The sequence below is a fragment of the Dictyostelium discoideum genome, assembly GCF_000004695.1.
Source record: "Dictyostelium discoideum AX4 chromosome 6 chromosome, whole genome shotgun sequence".
NCBI lineage: Eukaryota > Evosea > Eumycetozoa > Dictyosteliales > Dictyosteliaceae > Dictyostelium > Dictyostelium discoideum.
The window spans coordinates 3,259,060-3,283,327 of NC_007092.3; the positions used below are offsets into that span (position 1 = coordinate 3,259,060).

The following is a 24,268-nucleotide window of genomic DNA, read 5'->3' on the forward strand; positions in this document are numbered from 1 at the left end:
TTTTTTTTTTTTTTTTTTTTTTTGTGACTACTTCGCACAAACACAACCACAAAAAATGAATGACCAAGATTTATTGTTTTTTAAAGTATTTAGAAATAAATTTATTAATAGGATTTTATTTGAAAAAATCAAACAACCAAACAGACAATTATATTATACAACATATAGTTTTTATGATTTCCCTTTAGAATTAGTTATAAAAACACAAAATCAACAAGTTTTTAAAGAGAAATTAAATCTTTTTAATTTATATAAAAATAAACAAAAATTCATTAATAATAATAAAATTGAAATTAAAAGAGCATACCAATATTCTTTAGATTTTAATATTGAAATATTTGAATTAATATTAGTATGGAAAGAATTGGAAATTGATTTATTTATTGAATTTTTTAAATTATTTAAAAAAGAAATTGAAAAGGAATTAAAACAATCTTCAAAAGAAATTATTAAAAATTTACTTGAAAAATCATCAAAAAAAGAATATAATAATATAAATTTAAATATTTTAAATTATTTATTTAAAGAATTTTCAGAAATTAAAATTTTTTTTATTTTTCAAATTAAAAATCATGCAAAGAGATATACAGTACATCAATCATTTTCAAAATTATTAAATGATTTAAATAAAGAATTAATAATTAAATTTGGTGAATATTCAGGTTGTTATAACAACGAAAAAGATGATGATAACAGTGAAGATTTCTTTAAACTGGCAAATAATTATCTTTATGAAATCATTTTTAAAGATGATGAAAATGGTCAAAACCAATTTTACTCAAAATTATTATCAATATTTCCAAAAACTGAAAAAACCAATTTACATCACACTATACCACTATTTATTAACTTGTTTGAAAAATTAATTCAAAGAAATAATTTCAAATTATTGAAATTAATTTTTTCAAAATTAAATAATATTAATGTATCAGAGAATGTTGATGAAATGATCTCAATTTTTAATTTCAAAATTTCAAGTTGTTTTTTTGTTTTAAACACTGAAATCTTTAATACACCAACAACTCAAGATTCTGAAATGATGCAATTATTTAGTGCAACACTACAAAAAAAAATATTTAATTCAGTTTTAAGTTTTGGTTTTAAAAAATTTTATATTAATGGTCCAGATTATTATGATTTCACCACAACACAATTTTATAAAAATTTTTCAAATTTTCCATCAATATATAGTGGTGATTTAATTTTATCTTCACGTAGTTTTAAATTTAAACAAACATGTTTAAGATCTTCAACATCAAATAATAATAATAATGAAAAGATTTTAAATAATTGTATGGATATTGAATATTATAAAAGTAATTTTTTTAATGAAAATTTAAATTGGTTTGATGTTTATATTGGAAAATTTGGTTTTGATATAAAAAGATTAAAAGAAATCATTGAATTAGGTTATTATGATATGATAAATCATATATTTAAAAAAGGGTATTATAAAATAATAGATTTTAAAAATAGTAATAAATTATTACATGATTTATTTATTACAATATTATTATCAAGTGATAATTTAAATAATAGTAGTTTACAATTATTAATTAATTTTATATCACCAATGGTAAATGATATTATAAAATCAAAACAAAGGGAATTCTTTTTCAATGAATCAATACCAATTGATAGATTAAAAAGAATTGAATATTTTAAAATTATTCAAAAAATTGAAGGATATCATGAAATGAAATTAAATAATGATATGGAAATATTAAAAAACCCAAATTTATATGTTAATAATTCATTTCAAATTAATTATTTAAAGAAAAGATTAAATCAATTTGAACAATCTCAATTTAAAAATTTATTATATTTTAGTTTAAAAAGTAAGAATTTTAAATTTATTTCAAAGTGTATTTCATTTTTGGTGAAAAACGGTCAAGATAGGTTAATTAATATAATAGATATTTTAAAATTACTTTTATTTTCAAGTATTGGAAAATTTGAAGGAAATTTAAAGTTTTTCTTTTACATAATTAAAGTTTTCAATTACCAATTACCATTTAAATCAACTAATGATATTGAGAATTATGAAAACTTTATTTTACAAGATTTGGATTATGATTATCAATTATTTGATTTAACATTTGGTATAAATGAATTTAATAATTTCAATTTATTTATTACATTCCTCTAAATGTTATTAAAGAAACTATTAATAATAAAAAAAAAAAGAAAAATAATAATAATAATAATAATAATCAAGGTATTCAATTTATAATTTCTTCAATTGAATTTTATTTTACAATAATTTTTAAAATGAATATTAAACAAATTAATCGTTTATATTATAATGGATTCAAAAGTAAAATAAATGTACACCAACACTTGCTTCCAACTTATTTTATAAACTATTGTCAATTAGGCACAAAAAATTCAGAATATTTAAAATTTTTTAATCTTTTAGATTTGGTAGATTCCATTAATGATAAAAAAAAAGAAACAAATTAAAAAAAAAAAAAAAACAATTAGATATTTTATTTGGTTATCAAAAAAAAAAAAAAAAAAAAAAAAAAAAAAAAACCCAAGCCTGGGGGTTTTACGTTTAAGAGGTTGCTCTTTTTTTCTTTTTTTTATTTTTTTACAAATCTAAGACTTAGACAAAAAAAAAGAAAACATAAGAAAAAAATTTCGAAAAAAAAAAACAATTGTTTTTAACACACCCACAAAACCACAAAAACAAAAAATGGAAATTGTTTTTAACACACAAAAAATGGATGACCAAGGTTTATTGTTTTTCAAAGTGTTTAGAAATAAATATATTAATAAGATTTTATTTGAAAAAATCAAACAATCAAATAGACAATTATATTATACAACATATAGTTTTTATGATTTCCCTTTAGAATTAGTTATAAAAATACAAAATCAACAGGTTTTTAAAGAGAAATTAAATCTTTTTAAATTATTTAAAAATAATATCGAAAGTTCCAAATTTAATAATAATAATAATGGTTTTATTTATAATAATAATAATAATAATAATAATAATAATAATAATAATAATAATAATAATAATAATAATAATAATAATAATAATAATAAAATTGAAATTAAAAGAGCATATAGATGTTATATAGATTTTAAAATTGAATTATTTGAATTAATATTAGTATGGAAAGAATTGGAAATTAATTTATTTATTGAATTTTTTAATTTATTTAAAAAAGAAATTGAAAAGGGATTAAAACAATTTTCAAAAGAGATTTTTAAAAATTTACTTGAAAAATCATCAAAAAATGAATATAATGATTTAAATTTAAAAATCATTGATTATTTATTTAAAGAAATGCCACAATTAACATCTAAATTTATTATGGAAATTCATTATAAAACAATCGATTCACCAATTGAATCATTTTCAAAATTATTAAATAATTTAAAAAAAGAATCAATAATTGAATATAAAGAATATTTAGGTGGCGATATTAAATATTCAAATGGTGATGATTTCTTTAAACTTGCAAATAGTCATCTTTATGAAATCATTTTTAAAGATGATGAAAAGAGTCAAAATCAATTTTACTCAAAAGTATTATCAAAATTTCCTAAAATTAAAAAATCAATTCCAAATCAAAAATCACCATTTATTAACTTGTTTGAAAAATTAATTCAAAGAAATAATCTCAAATTGTTGAAATCAATTTTTAAAAAATTAAATAACTTTAATGTGTCAGAGAATGTGGATGAAGTTATGATACCAATTTTTAAATTTAAAATTTCAAGTTATTTTCTTATTCCCATAAACACTGAATTATTTAATATTCCAACTACTCAAGATTCTGAAATTATGCAATTATTTAGTGCAATCATACAATCTAAATTACTTCCAAATAAATCATACCCATTTAAAACAAGTATCACATTAATTATCAATGGTCCAGATTATTATGATTTCATATTATTAAATCATGGTCATAATTCTAGTTTTAAAATTAAATCAACATGCTTAAGATCTTCAACATCAAATAATAATAATAGTAATAATAATAATAATAATAATAATAATAATAATAATAATAATAATAATAATAAAAATAACAACAATAATAATGAAAATATTTTAAATAATTATATGGATATTGAATATTATAAAAGTAGTATTTTTAATGAAAATTTAATTTGGTTTGATGTTTATTTTGAAAAGTTTGGTTTTGGTATAACAAGATTAAAAGATATTATTCAATTAGGTTATAACGAAATGATAAATCATATATTTAAAAAAGGATATTATAAATTTATAGATTTTAATAATAATAATAATAATAATAATAATAATAATAATAATAATAATAATAATAATAATGATTTATTATTAGATTTGTTTATGACATTATTATTATCAAGTTCACTACCGCTACCACTACCACCACCACTACAATTACTAATTAATTATATATTACCAATGGTAAATGATATTTTTAAATCAAAACAAAGAGAATTCTTTCTCAACGAATCAATACCAATTGATAGATTAAAAAGAACTGAATATTTTAAAATTATTCAAAGAATTCAAGGATATCATGAAATGAAATTAAATAATGATATGGAAATATTAAAAAATTCAAATTTAAATTCTAATAATATTAATAAAAAATTTCAAATTCATAATTTAAAGAAAAGAATAAATCAATTTGAAAATAATCATTTTCGTAATTTACTAATTTTCAGTTTAAAAAGTACAAATTTTAAATTAATTTCAAAATCTGTTAAATTAATGAAAAATAGTAGTGGTGGTGGTAGTGGTGGTGGCAGTGGTGGTAGAGGTAGAGGTAATTATGATAATTTAGTTAATTATATTATTAAATTTAAATAATAGTGAAGAGTATGAAACAAATTTTAAAAATTTCTTTTATTTAATTAAAGTTTTCAATTATCAATTACCATTTAAATCAACAAAAGATATTAACTTTTTAATTGATATTATTTTTCAAAAAAGTTTAATTGGAGAATTCCAAATTTTCGATTTATCATTTGGTGTAAATCAATTCAATAATTTCAATTTATTTAATTATATTCCTTTAAAAGTTATAGATACTTGTACTACCACCACAATTTCATCAATTGAATTTTATTTTAGAGTAATTAAAAAAATTAAAGAATCTGAAATTAATTATTTAAATACTCATGGATTCAAAATGAAAATTAATTTATATCAAAATCAAGAATTGGTTGAAAAATATTTTCACATTCATTGTAAACCACAAAATTCACATATTTTAAATTGTTTACAATGTTTTGGTCTTTTTGATTTCATTGATTATTCAAATCTTACTAGGTGTGATATTCTTTGTGGATTATCTAGTATTAAAATGTAGAAAAATAAATAAAAAAAAAAAAAAAAAAAAAAAAAATTAATAAGGTATTTTATTTTTTTTTTTTTTATTTATTTATTTATTATTATTTTTTTGGTTTTATATTTTTTATAAAAATAGTCAAATAAATAAATTAAAAATAAAGGGGAAAAATTTAATTTAGATATTTTGTGAAGTTTTGGAAATAAAAAAAAAAAGTTTATACTTTTTTAATTTTAAAAATTTCCAAACGTCCCAAAAAAAAAAAAAAAAAAAAAAAAAAGAAACAAAGCAAAACAAAAAAATACTCTTATACAGCAAGAGGTGTGGATAATTCGCTCAAATTAGAAATAACCACTCAAAAAAAAAAATAAAAATATAAAAAAATAAAAAAAAATAATAATAATAATCTCCTCAAACCACAATTAAGTATGATTTATTTATTTTTTTATTTTTTTTTTTTTATGGGGGTATCATATTTTGTTTCTATTATTAATTATTTTATAAATAATCATTTCTTTAAACTAATTATATTTATTTCACTATTTTTAATTTCTTAATTTATATTAATAAAAGTGAGAATATATATTTTTAGAAAGTAATACAAATAATTAAATGTATGGTTATAAATTTATATATGTATATATATTAATATATTTATATATATTATGATTTATTCGATCATTCTATTTAAAAAATTATTTTTTTTCAATATCTTATAATAATTTAACACATCCTCAAAAATAAAAATAAAAAAAAATAAATTAAAAAATAAAAATAAAAATAGAAAAAAATAAAAAAAATAAAAATAATAATTATACACAGCACCAAAATTATTCCCCCCCCATATAATATTATTATTTTTAAAAAAAAAAAAAAAAATAAAATATAATAAATAAAAAAAAAAAAAAAAGGGTTTTTTAAAAAATTAAAAAAAAAAAAATGAATTAAAATTATGTTTTTTACATTTATATTTATTTAAATGTATATATTTAATATATAGTATTTATTTACTATTATTTTAAATTATTTATTCTATCTTTTTTTTTTTTTTTTTTCATTTCATTTCATTTCAATAATCACACTTTTTTTTTTTTTTTAATTTTCCTTTTGTAATATTTCCCTTTTTTAAAAAATAAATAATTAATAAATTATTCTTTGGGAACATTTCCTTTAATGATAAATTTATAAAATAAATATTTTAAAAAATAAATATAAAAAAACATATACATATATAAAATAATAATAATAATAATAATAATAATAATAATAATAATAATAATAATAATAATAATAATAATAATAATAATAATAATATTTACAAATGAATGAAAATTCAATTAGTCAATATTCAGAAATTGATTTAATAAGTGATAATCCATTTAAAAATTATTTTGTAGTTGAAAAATTACTAAATAATAATAATAATAATATTAACGATACCATTGGTAATAATCACTATTCAAATAATAATAATAATAATAAATTTTTAAATAATAATAATAAAAATAAAATAAATAAAAAACAAATAATATTAAAAGTTCAAAAGAAATCAAATAAAGCAATGAAAGAATTAACAGTTATGCAAAAAATTGGATATTATTCAAATCATGTTGTTAATGTTTATGGATATTTTAATTTAAAAGGATGTGATAGAATGTTAAAACCTAGATTACTCTCTGACAATGATGAGTTGATATTCATGGAATGTGAAGATATGGGACAATATCAAACTTTAGAAATGATAATTGAACGTCGTAAATGTAAAGGATCATTAGTGATGACAAGATTCATCATGAGAGGTATACTTGCATCTGCTTACTATTTCGAATCACATCAAGTAATTCACCAAACTCTTCACCCAGGTAACATATACATCTTGGAAGATTCCCTAGGAACCGACGATCAATCAGTTGTAAAATTTTCAAATTTAGAACACTGTTTATTAATTGGTTCTACAAATTCATCATTATCATCATTATCATCATCAACATCATCATCTTCATCCTCATCATCATCTACAAATTGTAATAATAATACCACCGAAAATAATAATAATAATTATAATAATAATAATAATAATAATAATAATAATAATAATAATAATAATAATAATTCATTAAATGATAGATTTGTACTTGGTAAAGATTCAGTATGTTATAGTATTTATAGTGATAGACATCAGAGTAGAAATTTATTTAAAGTTGTAAGTTCAAATACAGTTTCTTTTACAGTTGGTATTATTTATTTGGAATTATTATTATCAACTATTTATGATCACGTTTTTCCTAATGAAGAGTATATAAATTCATTGAGAGAGATAGTAAGGAATGGGAAATTGGATATCTATACAAATCAAGCAACAAACACTAAATATTTTAGATTTAATCAAAATCATCAAATTGAAATAACTGATTTAATTAAAGATGATATCTCATTAATATTAACTTTATTACAAGATTCATCAACTAGACCAACAATAACACAATTTATTATTGATTATTTATTTTAAAATTAAAAAAAATAAAAAAAAAAATAAAAAAAAAATAAAAAAATAAAAATAAAAATAAAAAATGAGTTCCAAGTTTTTTAATTTTATTATTATTAATTTTAGAAAAAATTAAAAAAAAAAAAAAAAAAAAAAAAAAAAATAGTAATAAAAAATATTTTTATTTTATTTATTTAATGTATAATAATTTATTGGTTTAATTTTTTTTATTTGTTTAATTTTTTATTTTTTTATTACCAAATTTTTATTTTTTTATTTTAATTTTTATTTATTTTTTTCATTTTTCAATTTTCACTTTTTTTTTTTTTTTTTTTATTTTTTTATTTTTTATTTTATTTGCCCATTGCCAAGCCTTACTTTATTTTTCCAACATATAAAAATAAAAAATAAAAATAAAAAGCACACATATGAAATGAGTTTTAAAGATGATGAAATAAATAATTACAATAATATCAATAGTAGCAATTATAATAATAATAATAATAACAATAATAATAATAATAATAATAATAATAATAATAATAATAATAATAATGGTGGTGATACAAATTTTGATAGTAGCGATGATGCAATCTTCATCTATGAAGAAGAAATTATACCAATACAGAAAGAACAGCAATCGCCAATAATGACACCAGCAACACCAACTACAACAATAATAAATGATAAGCTACAACAACAAGAACAACAAGAACAACAACAACAAGAACAAACAGATAAACAATCACATGAAGACCAACAGGATGAACAACAACAAATGGAAGATATAGAATATCAAGATATGGTAATAACAGAATATTCAGATAATAATAAAAGTAATGATAGTATAGTAGTTGAAAATGAAAATTATGATAGTATGATTGTAGAAGATGATGTTATGGCAAATGTTAACAAAGAATCACAACTAATTGAACGAGAAGAATATAACATACAACAATTTGAAACACCTCCTCAAGAACAACAAGAACAACAAAAAAAACAACAACAACAAGAACAACAACAAGAACAACAACAAGAACAACAACAAAACCTACAAAAAATAGCAACAACAGGTACTGATATAACAGGTACAGATACAAACATCACTACTACTACTACCACTACTGATACCCCAACCATTAAAATTAAATATAATGATGAATTATTCTTTAGAATGTGGAAAGATAAAGACATAAGTCAAATTATTTGGAAATGTGTGAAAATAAGGAGTGATCTATACAATACTTATAATAATAATAATAATAATAATAATAATAATACTTATAACAATAATAACAATAATAATAATAATAATAATAATATTACAAATAATAGAGTATGGAAATATTATCAAACTCATTCATTAGAATGGTTAATTAAAAATAATCATTGGCAATTATTTAAATATCGTTTAAAACGTGGTGATTATATCTCATTCAATGAACAATCATTTAAACTTATTCATAAATTATTTGATCAAATTAAATTATATGAAGAAAAAGATGAAAAAGAAAAAGAAAAAGAAAAAGATAATGATAAAAGTATTAATAATAATAATAACAATAATAATAGTGAAAAGATAAAAGGTTGTAAATTAGATGGAAATGAAATTAAAGAGATATGGAGTTTATTCTATAGACAATATCAAACTACATTATTACATTGTTTAGATAATGCAGTAGCGGCAAATAACTTAATAGCTTTACAATCGATTGTAGAGAATTCATCATTTCTAATTCAATATCAACCAGATATACAATATAAAGCAATAGCAAGTGGTAATGTTGAATTATTAGTTTATCTTCATAGTATTGGTATCGATTCAAAATTAAATCCCCTATTAGTAATTGATTATGCTCAAAAATCTTCAAATGTTAGTAATATGATTAGATATTTAAATAATAAGAGATATAATACAAATAAATCACCCAATGATAATAATAATACAACAACAGCGACAACAACAGCGACAACAAGTAACAATAATAAAAATACAACTACTACCACTACTACTACTACCACTACTACAAATACAAATTCAAATTCAAATTCAAATTTAAATTCAAATTCAAATTCAAATTCAAATTCAACTACAATGAGTAGTTCATCATTACCAAAATCACCAGAAAGTTTTATAACGGATGAAGATTTTACAGAAGCAGAGAAAGAATTTTTAGGTTTAAAAGATTGTGTTTTAGTTGATAAAGATAGTATTATGTTACCAAGTTCAAGTTTATTATTTGACCATTTAAAGAGTAAAACGGTATTTTATAAATTAGATTATGATTTACAATTGATTTTTGTTAGGGAGAGTAAGAATTGTAAAATTTCATTCTTGGAGGATTTAGTAAAATGTTTTAATCCTTGGAAAGATCATACACTACAATCGATGGATATTATCAACTATGTGAATATAATGCAAAAGATAATGAAAATGGATATATTTGGAAGCAAAGGTACAGCTGCATTATCATTATTAGAACTAGCCAATGGATCATTGTTTAGAATTTGTTCAAATTATAATAGTGATAATATCAATATCGATAGTATTGAAAATAATCAATTACTGTCTGGTAATTTACCAGATAGAGCAACATTAATGGAGTTATTATATAATCAATGGGTATTGCCATTAAAAGATACAACATTCAATCAAAAGAATACATGCTATTATAAATCAATCACTCAAGGTAACACAATTGAAGCTGAAAAATTAAGATTTGAACAAATGAAACCATCAATCAACTATTTAGAGAAAGCAACCTCTCTCTTGGAAATCTCATTTAGAAAAGCTCATATCCCTTCATTAGAATTATTCTTAAAAATTTATAAATTAAATCATCTTTTCACTTATGATTATCATAACTTTTTTTCAAATAAATTTCAAATTGATTCAAATTTATTTATAGATTTAAAAGAAGATAATAATAATAATATTAATATTAAAAATGAAATTAAAGAAGAAGAAGAAGAAAAAGAAAAAGATAATAATAATAATGAATCAATTGAAAAAAAGAAAAAAGAATTTTTAACAGTTTTATTAAGTAGAACAGAATTTACAAATTCATTCTATATGAATTTAATGATTACATTAATTGAAAAGAGAAAAGATTTTAAATTGGCAGAATTTTGTTTTCAATTTCAAAGTTGTAAAATTTATCAAACAAATTTATATCAAAGTGCGATAAAGAATAATAGTATTGAATTTTGTAAATTTTTATTTTCAAAATCTGTGAAATTACAAAAACAGGATTTAGAACTTTTAACTACAATTCCAAATAATGTGGATTTATTAAAAGAGATTTTAAAATCAAATCAAGTACCATCATTAATTGAAATTTATCATTTAATGGAAAGATCAATTAAAGATTCAAGATTAGACATTTTAAAATGTCTTTTAGAATCTTTTCCTTCTTCAATGAAATTCGATTTATTAAATTATGCTGCAAATTTTAATAGAAATGAAATTATTGATTATTTAATGTTAAATCATTCAAATTCAATTAAAACTATAACTAGTAATGGTACATCTCCAAATTCAATATCAACAACAACAACAACAACAACAACAACAACAGGTACAAGCGCAAATACGAGTGGTGGTGCAAATAATAATATTAATAATATTTTTGGAACAATTAAAATTTCAACACCAGATTTACAATTAACAGCAAGAACTAAATTACAATTGAAAAAGTATGGAATTGAATATCCATGTTTTAAAAATTTAATTGTACCATCAAAGAATCCAATTTTTAATGCAATTGCGTCAAATGATCATGAATTGTTGGTTTCAGAATTTAAAGATCATTTCAATCAATATAAATGTTATTTAGATAATGGTTTAATGCAACTTTTGGGTCAAATTGGTAATTTTGATACAATTAAATACTTTGTTGATTATATGGAATTGGATTTAATTAAAACTTTTCAATTGGTATCATCAACACTTCATTTTGGTCATATTGAAATCTCAAAATGGTTATTGTTAGAGAAATTGCTTGAAAAGGATTACTATAAGAATCTGTTGAATTTATTATTATCCTATGATGTTTCAAAACCTTTGATTTGGGATCTGTCAAGTTTGGATTTAATTTGTACAATCATTGATAAGAATTTCAATACTGGTAATCAAAATATATTAAATGAACAATTTAAAAAAATATTCTCGCGTGGTCTTTTATTTTGTGTTAAATATTTATTGGAACGTTATCCCGATAAAGATCTTTTAAAAAGTCAAATCACTGATAATACATTAATCAAAAAAGCTTTTCTCACTTCAAAAGGTCAATACTATGGTTTCAATAACCAAATTTCAATTAAAACTTGTTACTTTGAAAATTTTAATAAATTTAATATTCAAATACAACAACTTGAACAAGAAAAAGAAAAACAACAAAATGAAAATGAAAATTTATTATTAGAAAATAATAATAGCAATGAAACTATTGAAAATCATCATAAGAGAAAAAGAGGAGAAGATATTTAATTAAATAAATTTGAAATGAAAAATGTAAATAATCTATTTTTTTTTTTCTTGTTTTTTATTTTATTTTTTTCTTGGATTTTCTTGTTTTTTATTTTATTTTTTTATTGTGGTCAACAAAAGAAGCAATTACAACAAATTAAAAAAATCTCGTATTCCCTATAATTATAAAATAATTATAATTATAATCTTTTTAACTACGTTAAACTTTTAGTAATCAGTTAATAGAAATAAAAAATAAAAAAATAAAAAATAAAAAAAAATAAAAAATTAAATTAAATTGAAAAAAAAAAAAAAAAAAAAAAAAACTGAATTTTAATTCGCTTCTCGCAAAACAATAAAGAAAAAAAAAAGAGATAAAGGAGAGATAAAAAAAGAACTATTATTATTATTATTAAACTCTCCTTATAATAAAATAATAAAATAATTGCCATAAAAAAAATAAAAAATTAATAATTCTATTGAATAAAATAATTACCATAAAAAAAAAATAAAAAAAAATAAAAATAAATAAATTTTAAAAAAATAAAAATTAAAAAAAATAAAAATTAAAAAAAATAAAAAATCAAAAAAAAAAAAAAAAAAAAAAAAAAAAAAAAAAAAAAAAAAAAAAAACACACTTTAGTCATCTCATCATATAAATAATAAGAATTGTAGTAATAGAAACTTTTAATAAAATAAAATAAATATAAAAAAATAGTATTTATATATATATTAATGTACAGGAATAGTGAATAACACCATCACCAAAAATATAAATCAACACAACCTGAATACCATCAGCCGCAACAATAACAAAAGTAATAACCAACACGCAATAAAAAAAGAACCAAAATCAATAGCGGTAGTAGTAATAAAGTTATTCAATTTATATATTTATATATATAGTATATAAGTAGTGATTTTCATAATTTTATAAAATAAAATAAAATGACGTCATTACATAAACAAATTATTGAATCACATAATAATGATATAACCAAATTGAAATCATCAATGTCAACAAGAGCAGCTGCTAGAAGAAGTGTTTGTTTATCTTCAATGTCTTATACATTAGGTGCTGATGATGTTACACCAATCACCTCAAATACAACCCCTAGTAATAATAATAATAATAATAATACTACCACCACCATAACTACCACAACTACCACCCCAACCATATCACCACTAAAGCAATCAACTACAGGTAGTATTATACCCAAATCAATTTTAGTTACAAAATCAGGCTCAAAGGAGGAACCTATTGTATCATCCTCAAAATCAAGTAGTAATAGTAGTAGTATCAATAATAACTTTAATAATTTATATTCAGCATCAACATTTAGTAGTAGTACAAAGAAAGTACATGAAAGACCAAGTATAAATCCAGGTTTTAGAAAACCAAGAGAGGCATTATTAAGTGGTAATAGTGATAGTGGTATTATTAAAAAACCATCTTCATCATCTACTTCTTCTTCTTCTTCTTCTTCTTCAACTACTAGTAATATAAAAGCACCAATTCAAATTTCACATTCTAGCAATAGTGGTAGTAGTAGTAGTGGTGGTAATAATAATAATAGTGATGATAATAGTGGCAGCTCTACAATTAAACATACTGCTGCATCATTATCAAAAATGAAGTTATCACCATCGCACACAATTTCTGATTCTCCAAGATCCTCAACTATGAAATCTAGATCTGTTTCAATTTCAAATGGTAGTTTATTCTCACCAACCAATACTTCTGTAAATAATAGCAATAACAATACATCATCAAATATAAAAACCCCAACCAAATCATCAATATCTGAGAATTTAGATCAAAATACACCACCACCACCATCATCATCATCAACAACAAAAACACCAACTGCAACAACAACAACAACAACAACAACAACATCATCATCGTCATCGACATCAACAAATACAACACCTTCTAAATCATCAGTGGATGATGTTTTTGCAAGATTAGCCAATGTATCAAAACCTGCAATTAAATCAAGATCATTATCTGTTTCTGCAAGTTTGGCAAGGGTTGAACAATCCCCACCAACTAAAGATAAGGGAGATAAAGAATCTTCATCTTCGTCCTCCTCTTCTTCATCTTCATTTTCTAGTAAATTTACAAAAATACTTAGGAGTTCATCAAAAACACCAACACCAACTTCATCCAACACTACAGTACAACCCTCAACAACCTCATTATCAGCATCAAAGATATCATCTAGAAAAGATACAAAATCATTATCATCTTTTTCAACTACAACTACTACTACTACTTTAAAATCCTCATCATCATCATCATCATCATCATCATCATCATCAAAATCAAATATAGCATCAAGCTCATCAAGTTCATCAAATAATTTAACAAACTTACTCACACAATCACAATCAATTTCGTCAACATCAACATCAACAACAACAACACCAACTTCAACTTCACCAACATTGGCATCATCAATGTCTGTATTATCATCACCAACTTCAACCACTACCACCTCCACCTCTACCACCTCCACAACAACAACACCAACCAAATCATCATGTACTATTATAACACCATCGATTGCATTGAAATTATATATAAACGATTTAACATCAGCAGAACAATCAGAGATTCTGGATTATCCTCAAATCTATTTCACTGGTAATACCAATAAAAAAACAAAATTCAATTCACAATTACCAAACAATGGTTATGATAATGATATTGGTGAATATAAAGTGGTTGAACGTGATCATATAGCATATCGTTTTGAAATCGTTTCAATACTTGGTCAAGGTTCATTCTGTCAAGTAGTAAAAGGTTATGATTATAAAACTGGTGAAATGGTTGCTTTAAAAATTTTACGTAATCAAAAAAGATTTCATAATCAAGCTTTAACTGAAATTAAAATTTTAGAATATTTAAAAACAAATGTAAGATTTAAAACATATTTATATAAAAAAAAAAAAAAACCTATTATTAATTTTCTTTTTTTTTTTTTTTTTTTTTTTTTTTTTAATTTTTAGGATCCAAATTCAACAGCAAGCATTGTCCATTTAAATAATTATTTTTATTTTAGAAATCATTTAATTTTAACATTTGAATTATTAAGTATGAATTTATATGATTTTTTAAAAGTAAATCATTTCCAAGGTTATAATTTAAATTTAGTTAGAAGATTTGGCGCTCAAATCTTAACTTCACTTAGATTTTTATCAAAGAGAAATATAATTCATGCCGATTTAAAACCTGAAAATATTTTATTAAAATCACCAACTAAATCTGGTATAAAATTAATTGATTTTGGTAGTAGTTGTTTTGAAAATGAACAAAGTAAGTTTTAATAATTAATAATTAATAATTAATAATTTATAATTAATAATTAATAATTAATAATAAATAATAAATAATTAATAATAAATAATAAATAATTAATATATTTTTGTTTTTTTTTATTTTAGTTTTTACATATATTCAATCAAGATTTTATAGGTCACCAGAAGTTATATTGGGAACTAAATATGATAAATCGATTGATATTTGGAGTTTAGGTTGTATATTAGTAGAGATTTTCACAGGTGTACCATTATTTCCAGGATCTGATGAACCTGAACAATTAGCATGTATAATGGAGGTGCTTGGAGCTCCCCCAAAAAGTGTAATTGATAATTCAACACGTAAGGATATTTTCTTTGAAGATGATGGTACTCCAAAACCTGTTAAAAACTCAACAACTGGAGAACTCTATACAATTGGTACAAAATCTTTTAAGGATTCAATTAGATCGGGTGATGAAGATTTTGATAATTTCATTTTGGATTGCTTAAAATGGGAACCATCTCAAAGAATTACTGCTGAACAAGGTTTAAAACATGATTGGATAATTAAAGTTATTGCTCCAACTGCACCTTCAACACCTTCTTAAAAACAAAAAAAAAAAAAAAAAAAAAAAAAAAAAAAAAAAAAAAAAAGAAATATAAAAAGAAATAAAAAAAAAAATAAAAAAAATATATTTATAAAAATAATAATAATAATAAATAATAATAAAAATAAAAAACTATATCAAATTATTATTTTTATTATTGCTATTATTAACTCTTTTATTAAAAATATATACCAATAAAAAAAAAAAACTTATTTATAAAAAAATATTATAATATTACAATGGCATATTACTTTTTTTTTGGTTTTATTTTCTTTTTTTTTTTTTTTTTTTTATTTATTTATTTATTTATTTATATAAGGTTTATGTTTTTTTTTTTATTTTATGAAATTACAAATTATCATAATTATGATGAAATATAGGTGTGTGTGTCTTGTGGAGGGGATTGAAATTTAAAAGTTGATTTTAATTAGCTGGTTTATTAATTGGAACAATATTGTAATATTTTTGATATAATTTGAAACAATCATCAGAAGAAATCTTCTTCCAACCATCTTTTTGAACATGATAAACATTGATAGCACCACCAGAGTAAGCATCTCTGTGAGTTGCATGATAAACAGCTCTACGACCGAGTTCATATGCTTCTTCATCATTCATATCCCATTTAAAACCTGTATCTAAAACACCATAAGCATATGTTGAACCTGAACCACATGAAAAACGTTGACCATGTAATCTAGTACCATCATTATCAACATAATATAATTGTGGTCCCTTTTTTTATTTTTAAAAAAAAAAAAAAATTTTATAAATTTAAAAAAATAAAATAAATATAAATATATGTTAATAAAATTTAATAATAATATAAATAAATAAATAAAAGATACATACAGTTTTATCCCAACCAGTAATCATAGTACCCATTGATAAACCGTAACCTTTATATGAATATACAATATTTGCTAAAATTTTAGATGCAGCAGCAACAGAGATGAGTTCTTTATTTCTTAATTCATATAATCTACATCTTCTACCTAATTCACGTTCCCAAAATGAACAATCAGCAGCACCACCAGCCATAGTACCCAAAAGGGTTGGTGTAATTTCAATTACTTTTTTAACTGATCTACTTGCAACGTATGGTCCTTGTGTAGATTTTGAATCTACTGATACAATAATACCTCCACCATATACAAATGCTAATGTAGTTGTACCATGTGCAAATTCCAATGCTTTTGGTGCTGATGGATGATCAAATGTTTCTCTTAAAAAATCACCTGGCTATAAAATTATAATGATAATTATTTTTATTATTTTTATTATCATTATTATTTTTTATGAAATAATAAAATTAGTATGTTATTTTTATTATTATTATTATTATTATTTTATTATTTACTATATTGTTTTTTTAATATATAATGAAAATATTTTAAATATCTAATCTCTATTATCATTATTCTATTTATTTTTATATGTATTATATATATATAAAAAAATTTACATTTGCATTTGGTGGTAATTCGAAATGTGGTGTATTTAAAAATTTAACATCACTTGCGAGTGTATCGTAGAGTGTTGGTTGTGATTGTTCAATATTGTCAAAATCAATATTAATCATTTTTGAAATTCTATGTACAGTAATATATATTTATAAAAAAAAAATAAAAAAAAAGTGAAAAAAATAAAAAAAATAAATTAAAAAAAAAAAATATTGTGAAGATCAAAAAATTTTTAAAATTAAAAAAAAAAAAAAAAAAAAAAAAAAAATTAAAAAATTGAAAATTAAAAAAAAAAAAAATTAATTTAATTTAATAATGACAATCCATTATTATTTTTATATATAAGTAATGTTTTGATTAAAAATATAATTATATCCATTTTTTTATTTCAATTTTTTTATTATTTTTTTTTTTTGGTTTTATTTTTTTTTTTTTTATTTTTTTATTTTTTTTTTTGTTTAAATAAATAAATAAAAAAAAAAACAAAAATATAAAGAAATAATAATAAAATAATCAAGAAAAAAAAAAATAATAATAATAAAATTATCAAAAAAAAAAAAATAATAATCAGAAAAAAAAAAAATAAAAAATAAAAGAGAATGGCATTGTTGACAATTATTTCTTTGTTTTTTATTTTTTTTTTTTTTTGGTTTTGTTATTTTTATTTTTTTTTTTTATATTTTTTTTTATATTTTTTTTTTTTCTGAAAAAAAAAAAAAAATTACCGTCGAGTTTTGTAAAAAAATTTTTTGAAATTTTTTTTTTTTCAACTTTATTTAGTCGTCATAAACAGAATATATAAAGAGATGTAAGTCTATCACACAAATTTTTCAATCTATCTGATATCTTTTCAAATGATTATCAATCTTTTTGGATTATCATCAATCTTTATCAATCTTTAGTATTTGTTTAGGATTAATGACTAATATTCGAATATCTAAAAAATGATTATGATTTTTTTATAGCAATGGCTGATACTACAACTGCTGCTCAAGCCGATCAAAAACCAACTCGTGCTTTTGGTGCTGGTCGTCCACAAAGAGGTGCTGGTGGTGCCCCACAAAGAGGTGGTCCACGTCCACAAAGAGGTGGTCAAGGTGAAACCAAATCATGGACTCCAGTCACCAAATTAGGTCGTCTCGTTGCTCTTGGTTTAGTCGAGAATATCCACGAAATCTATCTTTTCTCTTTACCAATCAAGGAGTACCAAATCATTGATAAATTCCTTAACCTCAAGGATGAAGTTATGAAGATTGTTCCAGTTCAAAAGCAAACTCGTGCTGGTCAACGTACCCGTTTCAAGGCTTTCGTCGTTGTTGGTGATCACAACGGTCATGTAGGTCTCGGTGTTAAATGCGCTAAGGAAGTTGCCACCGCCATTTCTGGTGCTATCGTTGCTGCCAAATTATCAGTCATCCCAGTTCGTCGTGGTTATTGGGGTAACAAACTCGGTGCTCCACACACTGTCCCAACCAAAGTCACTGGTAAATGCGGTTCCGTCGCTGTACGTCTCGTTCCAGCCCCAAGAGGTACTGGTATCGTTGCTGCTCGTGTTCCAAAGAAATTACTCCAATATGCTGGTGTTGATGATGTTTACACATCTTCACGTGGTAAGACCAGAACCATGGGTAACTTTGTCATGGCCACTTTCTTCGCCATCACCAAGACCTTTGCTTACTTAACCCCAGATCTTTGGAGAGAAGTCAAATTAATCAAGACTCCATACCAAGAACACTCTGCCAAATTATCCGAAAAACAACAATAAATCAATTTTAATTAATTTTTTACTGTTTTAAAAAAAAAAAATTCTTTTTTAATTATTAATTTTATTTGTTTAAAAAAAAAATAAGATCCACAAATTAAATTTTTTATTTATCAAAAAAAAAAAAAGTATTTTATTAGTATTTTTGTATTAATTTATTTACAGATTGGTTTGTCTGGAAAAAATAAAAAAAGCACCACCCCCGATCTCACTTTCCAAAAATTAAATTTATTTATTTTTATTTTTATTGTTCTATTTATAAATAATTTAATTAATAATAAAAAAAACATGAAAATATGAAAGTACTATTTTCTTTTGTGGAATTAGTTAAATTTGGAAATTAATTTTGTTTTTTTTTTTTATTTTTTTATTTTCCACAGAGGTAATAAAAAATTGAGAAGTTAACCAAAAAATAAAAAAATAAAATAAATAAATAAAAAAATAATAGAAATTTAAAAAATTTTAATAATCAATTGTTTTATTTTATTTTATTTTTATTTAATTTTTTTGTTTTTATTGAAGTTTAATTTTCTTATTTTTTACCTTTTTTATTTTAATAAAGTGTGAAGTTCAACATGAGAAAAAGAAAAAAAAAAAAAAAATAAAAATTAAAAAAATAAAAAAAATAAAAATTAAAATAAATTAAAAAAAAAAAAAAAAAAAAAAAAAATTTAAAATTTTTGATCAACTTCACTTTTTTTTTTTTTTTTAATTAATTTTTTTTTTTTTTTTCTTTTTTTCAATTTTTAATTTGTTAATATATACATAAAAAAAAAAAAAAAAAAACATATAATAAAAATAAATATATATTTTTTTTTTTTTTCAAAATTATAATTATTATTTTTTCTTTTTTTTGAACATATATTGTTTTATTTCATTTTAATTTGTAATACATACACATTCAAATCTTTTTATTTATATACATATTTTTTTTTTTTTTTACAACAATATATACATTCATACACATAGAATTTCATTCTATTTTTTTTTTTTACAATTAAATAATGCCACAAAAAGAAGTAACAATTCCAGTACCAGCAAAAGGTGGTAGCAATAAAGAAGAAGACAAAAAAGATAATAAAGATACAGAAGAGAAAAATACTACCACCAACACTACCACCAAAGATAATAAAAAAGATAAAAAAAAAGATAAAAAAGAAGAAACTTTATCACCAGAAGATGAAAAATTAAAAAATGATTTAGAATTATTAGTTGAAAGATCAAGAGATGAAAAAGAAGAAATTGCATTGGCTGCATTGGAAGCTTTAAAAACTGAAATTAGATCATCAACTTCTTCAATGACTTCTGTACCAAAACCATTAAAATTCTTAAGAAATCATTATTCAACTTTAGTAGATATTTATAAAAATTCAAAAGAAGGTAAAGCTAAAGTAAGTAATAAACTTAAAAAAAAAAAAAAAAAAAAAAAAAAAAAAAAATAATTATTTATTAATTCATTTATTAATTTTTTTTTTTTTTTTTTTTTTTTATTATTTATTTATTAGACATCATTAGCTGATATTTTATCAGTATTGGCAATGGCAAATGGTAATGATGAAAGAGATACACTTAAATATAAATTATTGGGTAGTGGTGAAGCAATTGCAAGTTGGGGACATGAATATGTTAAACATTTGGCAACAGAGATTGGTGTTGAATATGATATCAAAAAGGAAGAGAATCAATCAGTAGAGGATTTATTAAAATTGGTTGATGAGATTGTACCATTCCAAATGACACATAATGCAGAGCCAGAGGCTTGTGATCTCCTATTGGAGGTTGAACAACTCTCAAAGATTTTCCAATACATTGACGAGAATAATTATAGTCGTGTTTGTCTTTATCTATTCAAATGTTCATATTATGTACCAGGTCCAGATGATATCAACATCTTAAAGGTTTGTGTTGAAATCTATATTAAAATGAAACAATATCCAGATGCACTCAGAGTTGCTATGAAAATTTCTGATCCTGAATTAATTACTGAAATTTTTAAATTGGTTGAAAAGTAAGTATTATTTTTTTAAAAAATAAAAAATAATAATTAATAAATATATTTATATATATTAACTTTTTTATTTTTATTTTTTAAAAAAGTAATAAATCAATTTTACAACAATTAGGATTTTTAGTTGCAAGACAAAAAATTGTACCAGATAATTTTAATTATGATTCAATTAGTGATATTATAAATAATTCAAAATTAAGTGAATACTTTATGAATTTAGCAACTGATTTAGATATTAGAGAACCAAAATTACCAGAGGAAATTTTCCAATCTCATTTAGATTCAACCAGTGCAATTGCAGATTCAGCAAGAATGAATTTAGCTTCATCATTTGTAAATGCCTTTGTTAATGCTGGTTTCGGTAAAGATAAATTGATGACCGCTGAAGAAGATACAAAATGGTGGTTCAAGAATAGAGAATTGGGTATCCTTTCAACTGTTGCTTCAACTGGTATGGTTGTACTTTGGGATATTGATGGTGGTTTAACAAAGATTGATAAATTTTTATACTCTCAAGAGAAACATTGTAGCAATGGTGCTTTGATGGCTATTGGTATGTTAACAAGTGGTATTAGAAGTGAAATGGATCCAGCACTCTCTCTATTGGCCGAACATATCAATAGTTCAAACACTGGTACTCGTATTTCTGCCATCTTTGGTTTGGGTTTAGCCTATGCCGGCACACAAAGACAAGATCTCATGAGCTTACTCTCACCATGTCTCGACGATGATAAGGAGAAGATGGAATTTATTGGTATCGTTGGTTTAGCTTTGGGTTTAATTTTCATTGGTTCTTGTGATCCTGAATTATCAACCCTCTTTGTACAAACTCTTATTCAACGTGGTACCGCCGCAAGCGAATCTCATGCTCGTTTCCTTCATTTGGGTTTAGGTTTACTTTACCTCGGTAAACAAGATGCCGCCGAGTTGGCCTTGGAAACATTGAAAGCCATCGAAGGTAAAGGTGGTGAGTATGCCCGTCTTACAGTTGAAGCTTGCGCTTACGCAGGTACTGGTAATGTATTGAAGGTTCAAAATATGCTCCATTTCTGTAGTGATGGCCAAGAAAATCCACATCATGGTTTAGCCGTACTCTCAATCGCTTTGATTGCAATGGGTGAAGAGTTGGGTTCAGATATGTGTCTCAGAATGTTTGATCATCTCCTTCAAAAGGGTAATGTACACATTAAACGTGCTATCCCATTGGCATTGGGTTTATTATCACCATCAAATCCACGTATTGCCATTATGGATATTCTTAGTAAACTTTCACATGACAATGATCCAGAAGTTGCTCAAGGTGCCATCCTTTCATTGGGTTTGATTGGTGCTGGTACAAATAATGCTCGTATTGGTGGTATGTTAAGAGCTTTAGCCGTTTTCTATGGTAAAGATGTCCATTTATTCTTTGTTCGTATCGCTCAAGGTTTACTTCATTTAGGTAAGGGTACCATGACTATCAATCCATATCATAGTGATCGTACTTTAATGTCACCAGTGGCAGTGGGTGGTTTATTAGCTCTCTTACATGCTGGTCTCGACATTAAAAATATCCTCTCAACTCAATCTCACTATTTATTCTTTTCAATCGTTTGTAGTATGTATCCACGTATGTTAATGACCCTCGATGAGGATCTTAAACCATTACCAGTAAGCGTTCGTGTTGGTCAATCCGTTGATATCGTTGGTTTAGCAGGAAAACCAAAAACAATCACTGGTTTCCAAACTCATACAACTCCAGTACTCTTGGGTTATAACGAACGTGCTGAACTCGCCACTGATGATTACATTCCACTCACAAACATCTTAGAAGGTATTGTAATTCTTAAACCAAATCCAAATGCATCTGTAACTTCACCATTAGCTTCAAAAAAAAATTAAATTAAAAAAAGTAAAAATAAATTTAAATAAATAAATAATTAAATAAAATATAAATATAAATAAAAAAAAAAAAAATTAAAAAAAAAAAATCTTTTATGAGAATAAAATAATAATAAAATTATTATTAAAATTTATCTATAAATAAAAAAAATAAAAAAAAATAAAAAAAAATACAAATAATTATAAAAAAATAAAAATTAAATAAAAAATTAAATTGTGAATTAATTTTTTGTTTATGTGTTAGTTTTTTTTTTTTAATAATTATTGTTCATTAATTTTATTTGGGGTTAAAAAAAAAAAAAAAATGAAAATAATATTAATATTGTTATTTATATCTATAATCTTAAATTCAAGTTTTGCAATGTTCAAATTATCAAATTTTTATGGATTACAAAGAACTAGTGAAGATTCATACATATTAACAAATTTGAATAATCCATTGAATGTAATTCACATTTCCAAAGATTTATTGGTATCAGTATCTTTTAATAGTATTAAAGAGAATATTAACAATTTAGAGATTTCATCAACAAATAATCATGATTATAAATTAATTGTATTTGGAAGTATGACACAATCAACTCATAATTTTAATAATAAATTTAACATTGTTACAATGTATAAAAAAGAAACCAATAATAATGATAATAATGGATATTTCTATACAATAGATAATGATATTTTATCACAAATTGGTAGTATTAATAAAATTAAAGTTTCAACAATCCAAAACTCTAATGGTAAATCAATTAAATTAGATAATACTTCAAATTTATTACTTCAAGGAAATTTAGAAGATAATAAATTAAGTTTAATTAATATTTACAGTGAATTAAATTAATTTTAATTTTAATAATATTGATAATAAAAATAATAAAAATTAAATAAATAAATAGATTAAAAGACATTATTTTTATTTTTTATTTTTTATTTTATTTTATTTATTTTATTTATTTAATTTATTTATATATTTTA

General features: G+C 21.8%; 9 protein-coding genes across 9 annotated transcripts; 8 read left to right on the plus strand and 1 right to left on the minus strand.

The window, feature by feature from the left end:
- Positions 1–55: 55 nt before the first annotated feature.
- Positions 56–2,463, plus strand: DDB_G0293782 (hypothetical protein; the record flags this gene model as incomplete). The annotated part of the gene is made up of 2 exons (XM_628959.1): positions 56–2,102; positions 2,219–2,463. 2 exons carry the CDS (start codon positions 56–58, stop codon positions 2,461–2,463), a joined length of 2,292 nt encoding a protein of 763 aa, XP_628961.1.
- Positions 2,464–2,698: 235 nt separating this feature from the next.
- On the plus strand, positions 2,699–5,330 carry DDB_G0293744 (hypothetical protein; the record flags this gene model as incomplete). Its single annotated transcript, XM_628960.1, has 2 exons — positions 2,699–4,784; positions 4,879–5,330. The coding sequence occupies 2 exons, from the start codon at positions 2,699–2,701 to the stop codon at positions 5,328–5,330; spliced, it is 2,538 nt and encodes an 845-aa protein (XP_628962.1).
- Positions 5,331–6,630: 1,300 nt separating this feature from the next.
- On the plus strand, positions 6,631–7,818 carry DDB_G0293746 (kinase motif-containing protein; the record flags this gene model as incomplete). Its single annotated transcript, XM_628961.1, has 1 exon — positions 6,631–7,818. The coding sequence occupies one exon, from the start codon at positions 6,631–6,633 to the stop codon at positions 7,816–7,818; it is 1,188 nt and encodes a 395-aa protein (XP_628963.1).
- A 409-nt stretch (positions 7,819–8,227) lies between these two features.
- On the plus strand, positions 8,228–12,283 carry DDB_G0293748 (hypothetical protein; the record flags this gene model as incomplete). Its single annotated transcript, XM_628962.1, has 1 exon — positions 8,228–12,283. One exon carries the CDS (start codon positions 8,228–8,230, stop codon positions 12,281–12,283), a length of 4,056 nt encoding a protein of 1,351 aa, XP_628964.1.
- A 927-nt stretch (positions 12,284–13,210) lies between these two features.
- On the plus strand, positions 13,211–16,179 carry dyrk2 (DYRK family protein kinase; the record flags this gene model as incomplete). Its single annotated transcript, XM_628963.1, has 3 exons — positions 13,211–15,187; positions 15,281–15,587; positions 15,716–16,179. The coding sequence occupies 3 exons, from the start codon at positions 13,211–13,213 to the stop codon at positions 16,177–16,179; spliced, it is 2,748 nt and encodes a 915-aa protein (XP_628965.1).
- A 423-nt stretch (positions 16,180–16,602) lies between these two features.
- Positions 16,603–17,761, minus strand: psmB5 (proteasome subunit beta type 5; the record flags this gene model as incomplete). Its single annotated transcript, XM_628964.1, has 3 exons — positions 16,603–16,914; positions 17,032–17,421; positions 17,645–17,761. 3 exons carry the CDS (start codon positions 17,759–17,761, stop codon positions 16,603–16,605), a joined length of 819 nt encoding a protein of 272 aa, XP_628966.1.
- An 848-nt stretch (positions 17,762–18,609) lies between these two features.
- On the plus strand, positions 18,610–19,407 carry rps2 (ribosomal protein S2; the record flags this gene model as incomplete). Its single annotated transcript, XM_628965.1, has 1 exon — positions 18,610–19,407. The coding sequence occupies one exon, from the start codon at positions 18,610–18,612 to the stop codon at positions 19,405–19,407; it is 798 nt and encodes a 265-aa protein (XP_628967.1).
- A 1,001-nt stretch (positions 19,408–20,408) lies between these two features.
- Positions 20,409–23,293, plus strand: psmD2 (26S proteasome regulatory subunit S2; the record flags this gene model as incomplete). The annotated part of the gene is made up of 3 exons (XM_628966.1): positions 20,409–20,795; positions 20,910–21,412; positions 21,502–23,293. 3 exons carry the CDS (start codon positions 20,409–20,411, stop codon positions 23,291–23,293), a joined length of 2,682 nt encoding a protein of 893 aa, XP_628968.1.
- Positions 23,294–23,597: 304 nt separating this feature from the next.
- Positions 23,598–24,134, plus strand: DDB_G0293754 (hypothetical protein; the record flags this gene model as incomplete). Its single annotated transcript, XM_628967.1, has 1 exon — positions 23,598–24,134. One exon carries the CDS (start codon positions 23,598–23,600, stop codon positions 24,132–24,134), a length of 537 nt encoding a protein of 178 aa, XP_628969.1.
- Between the last annotated feature and the right edge of the window lie 134 nt (positions 24,135–24,268).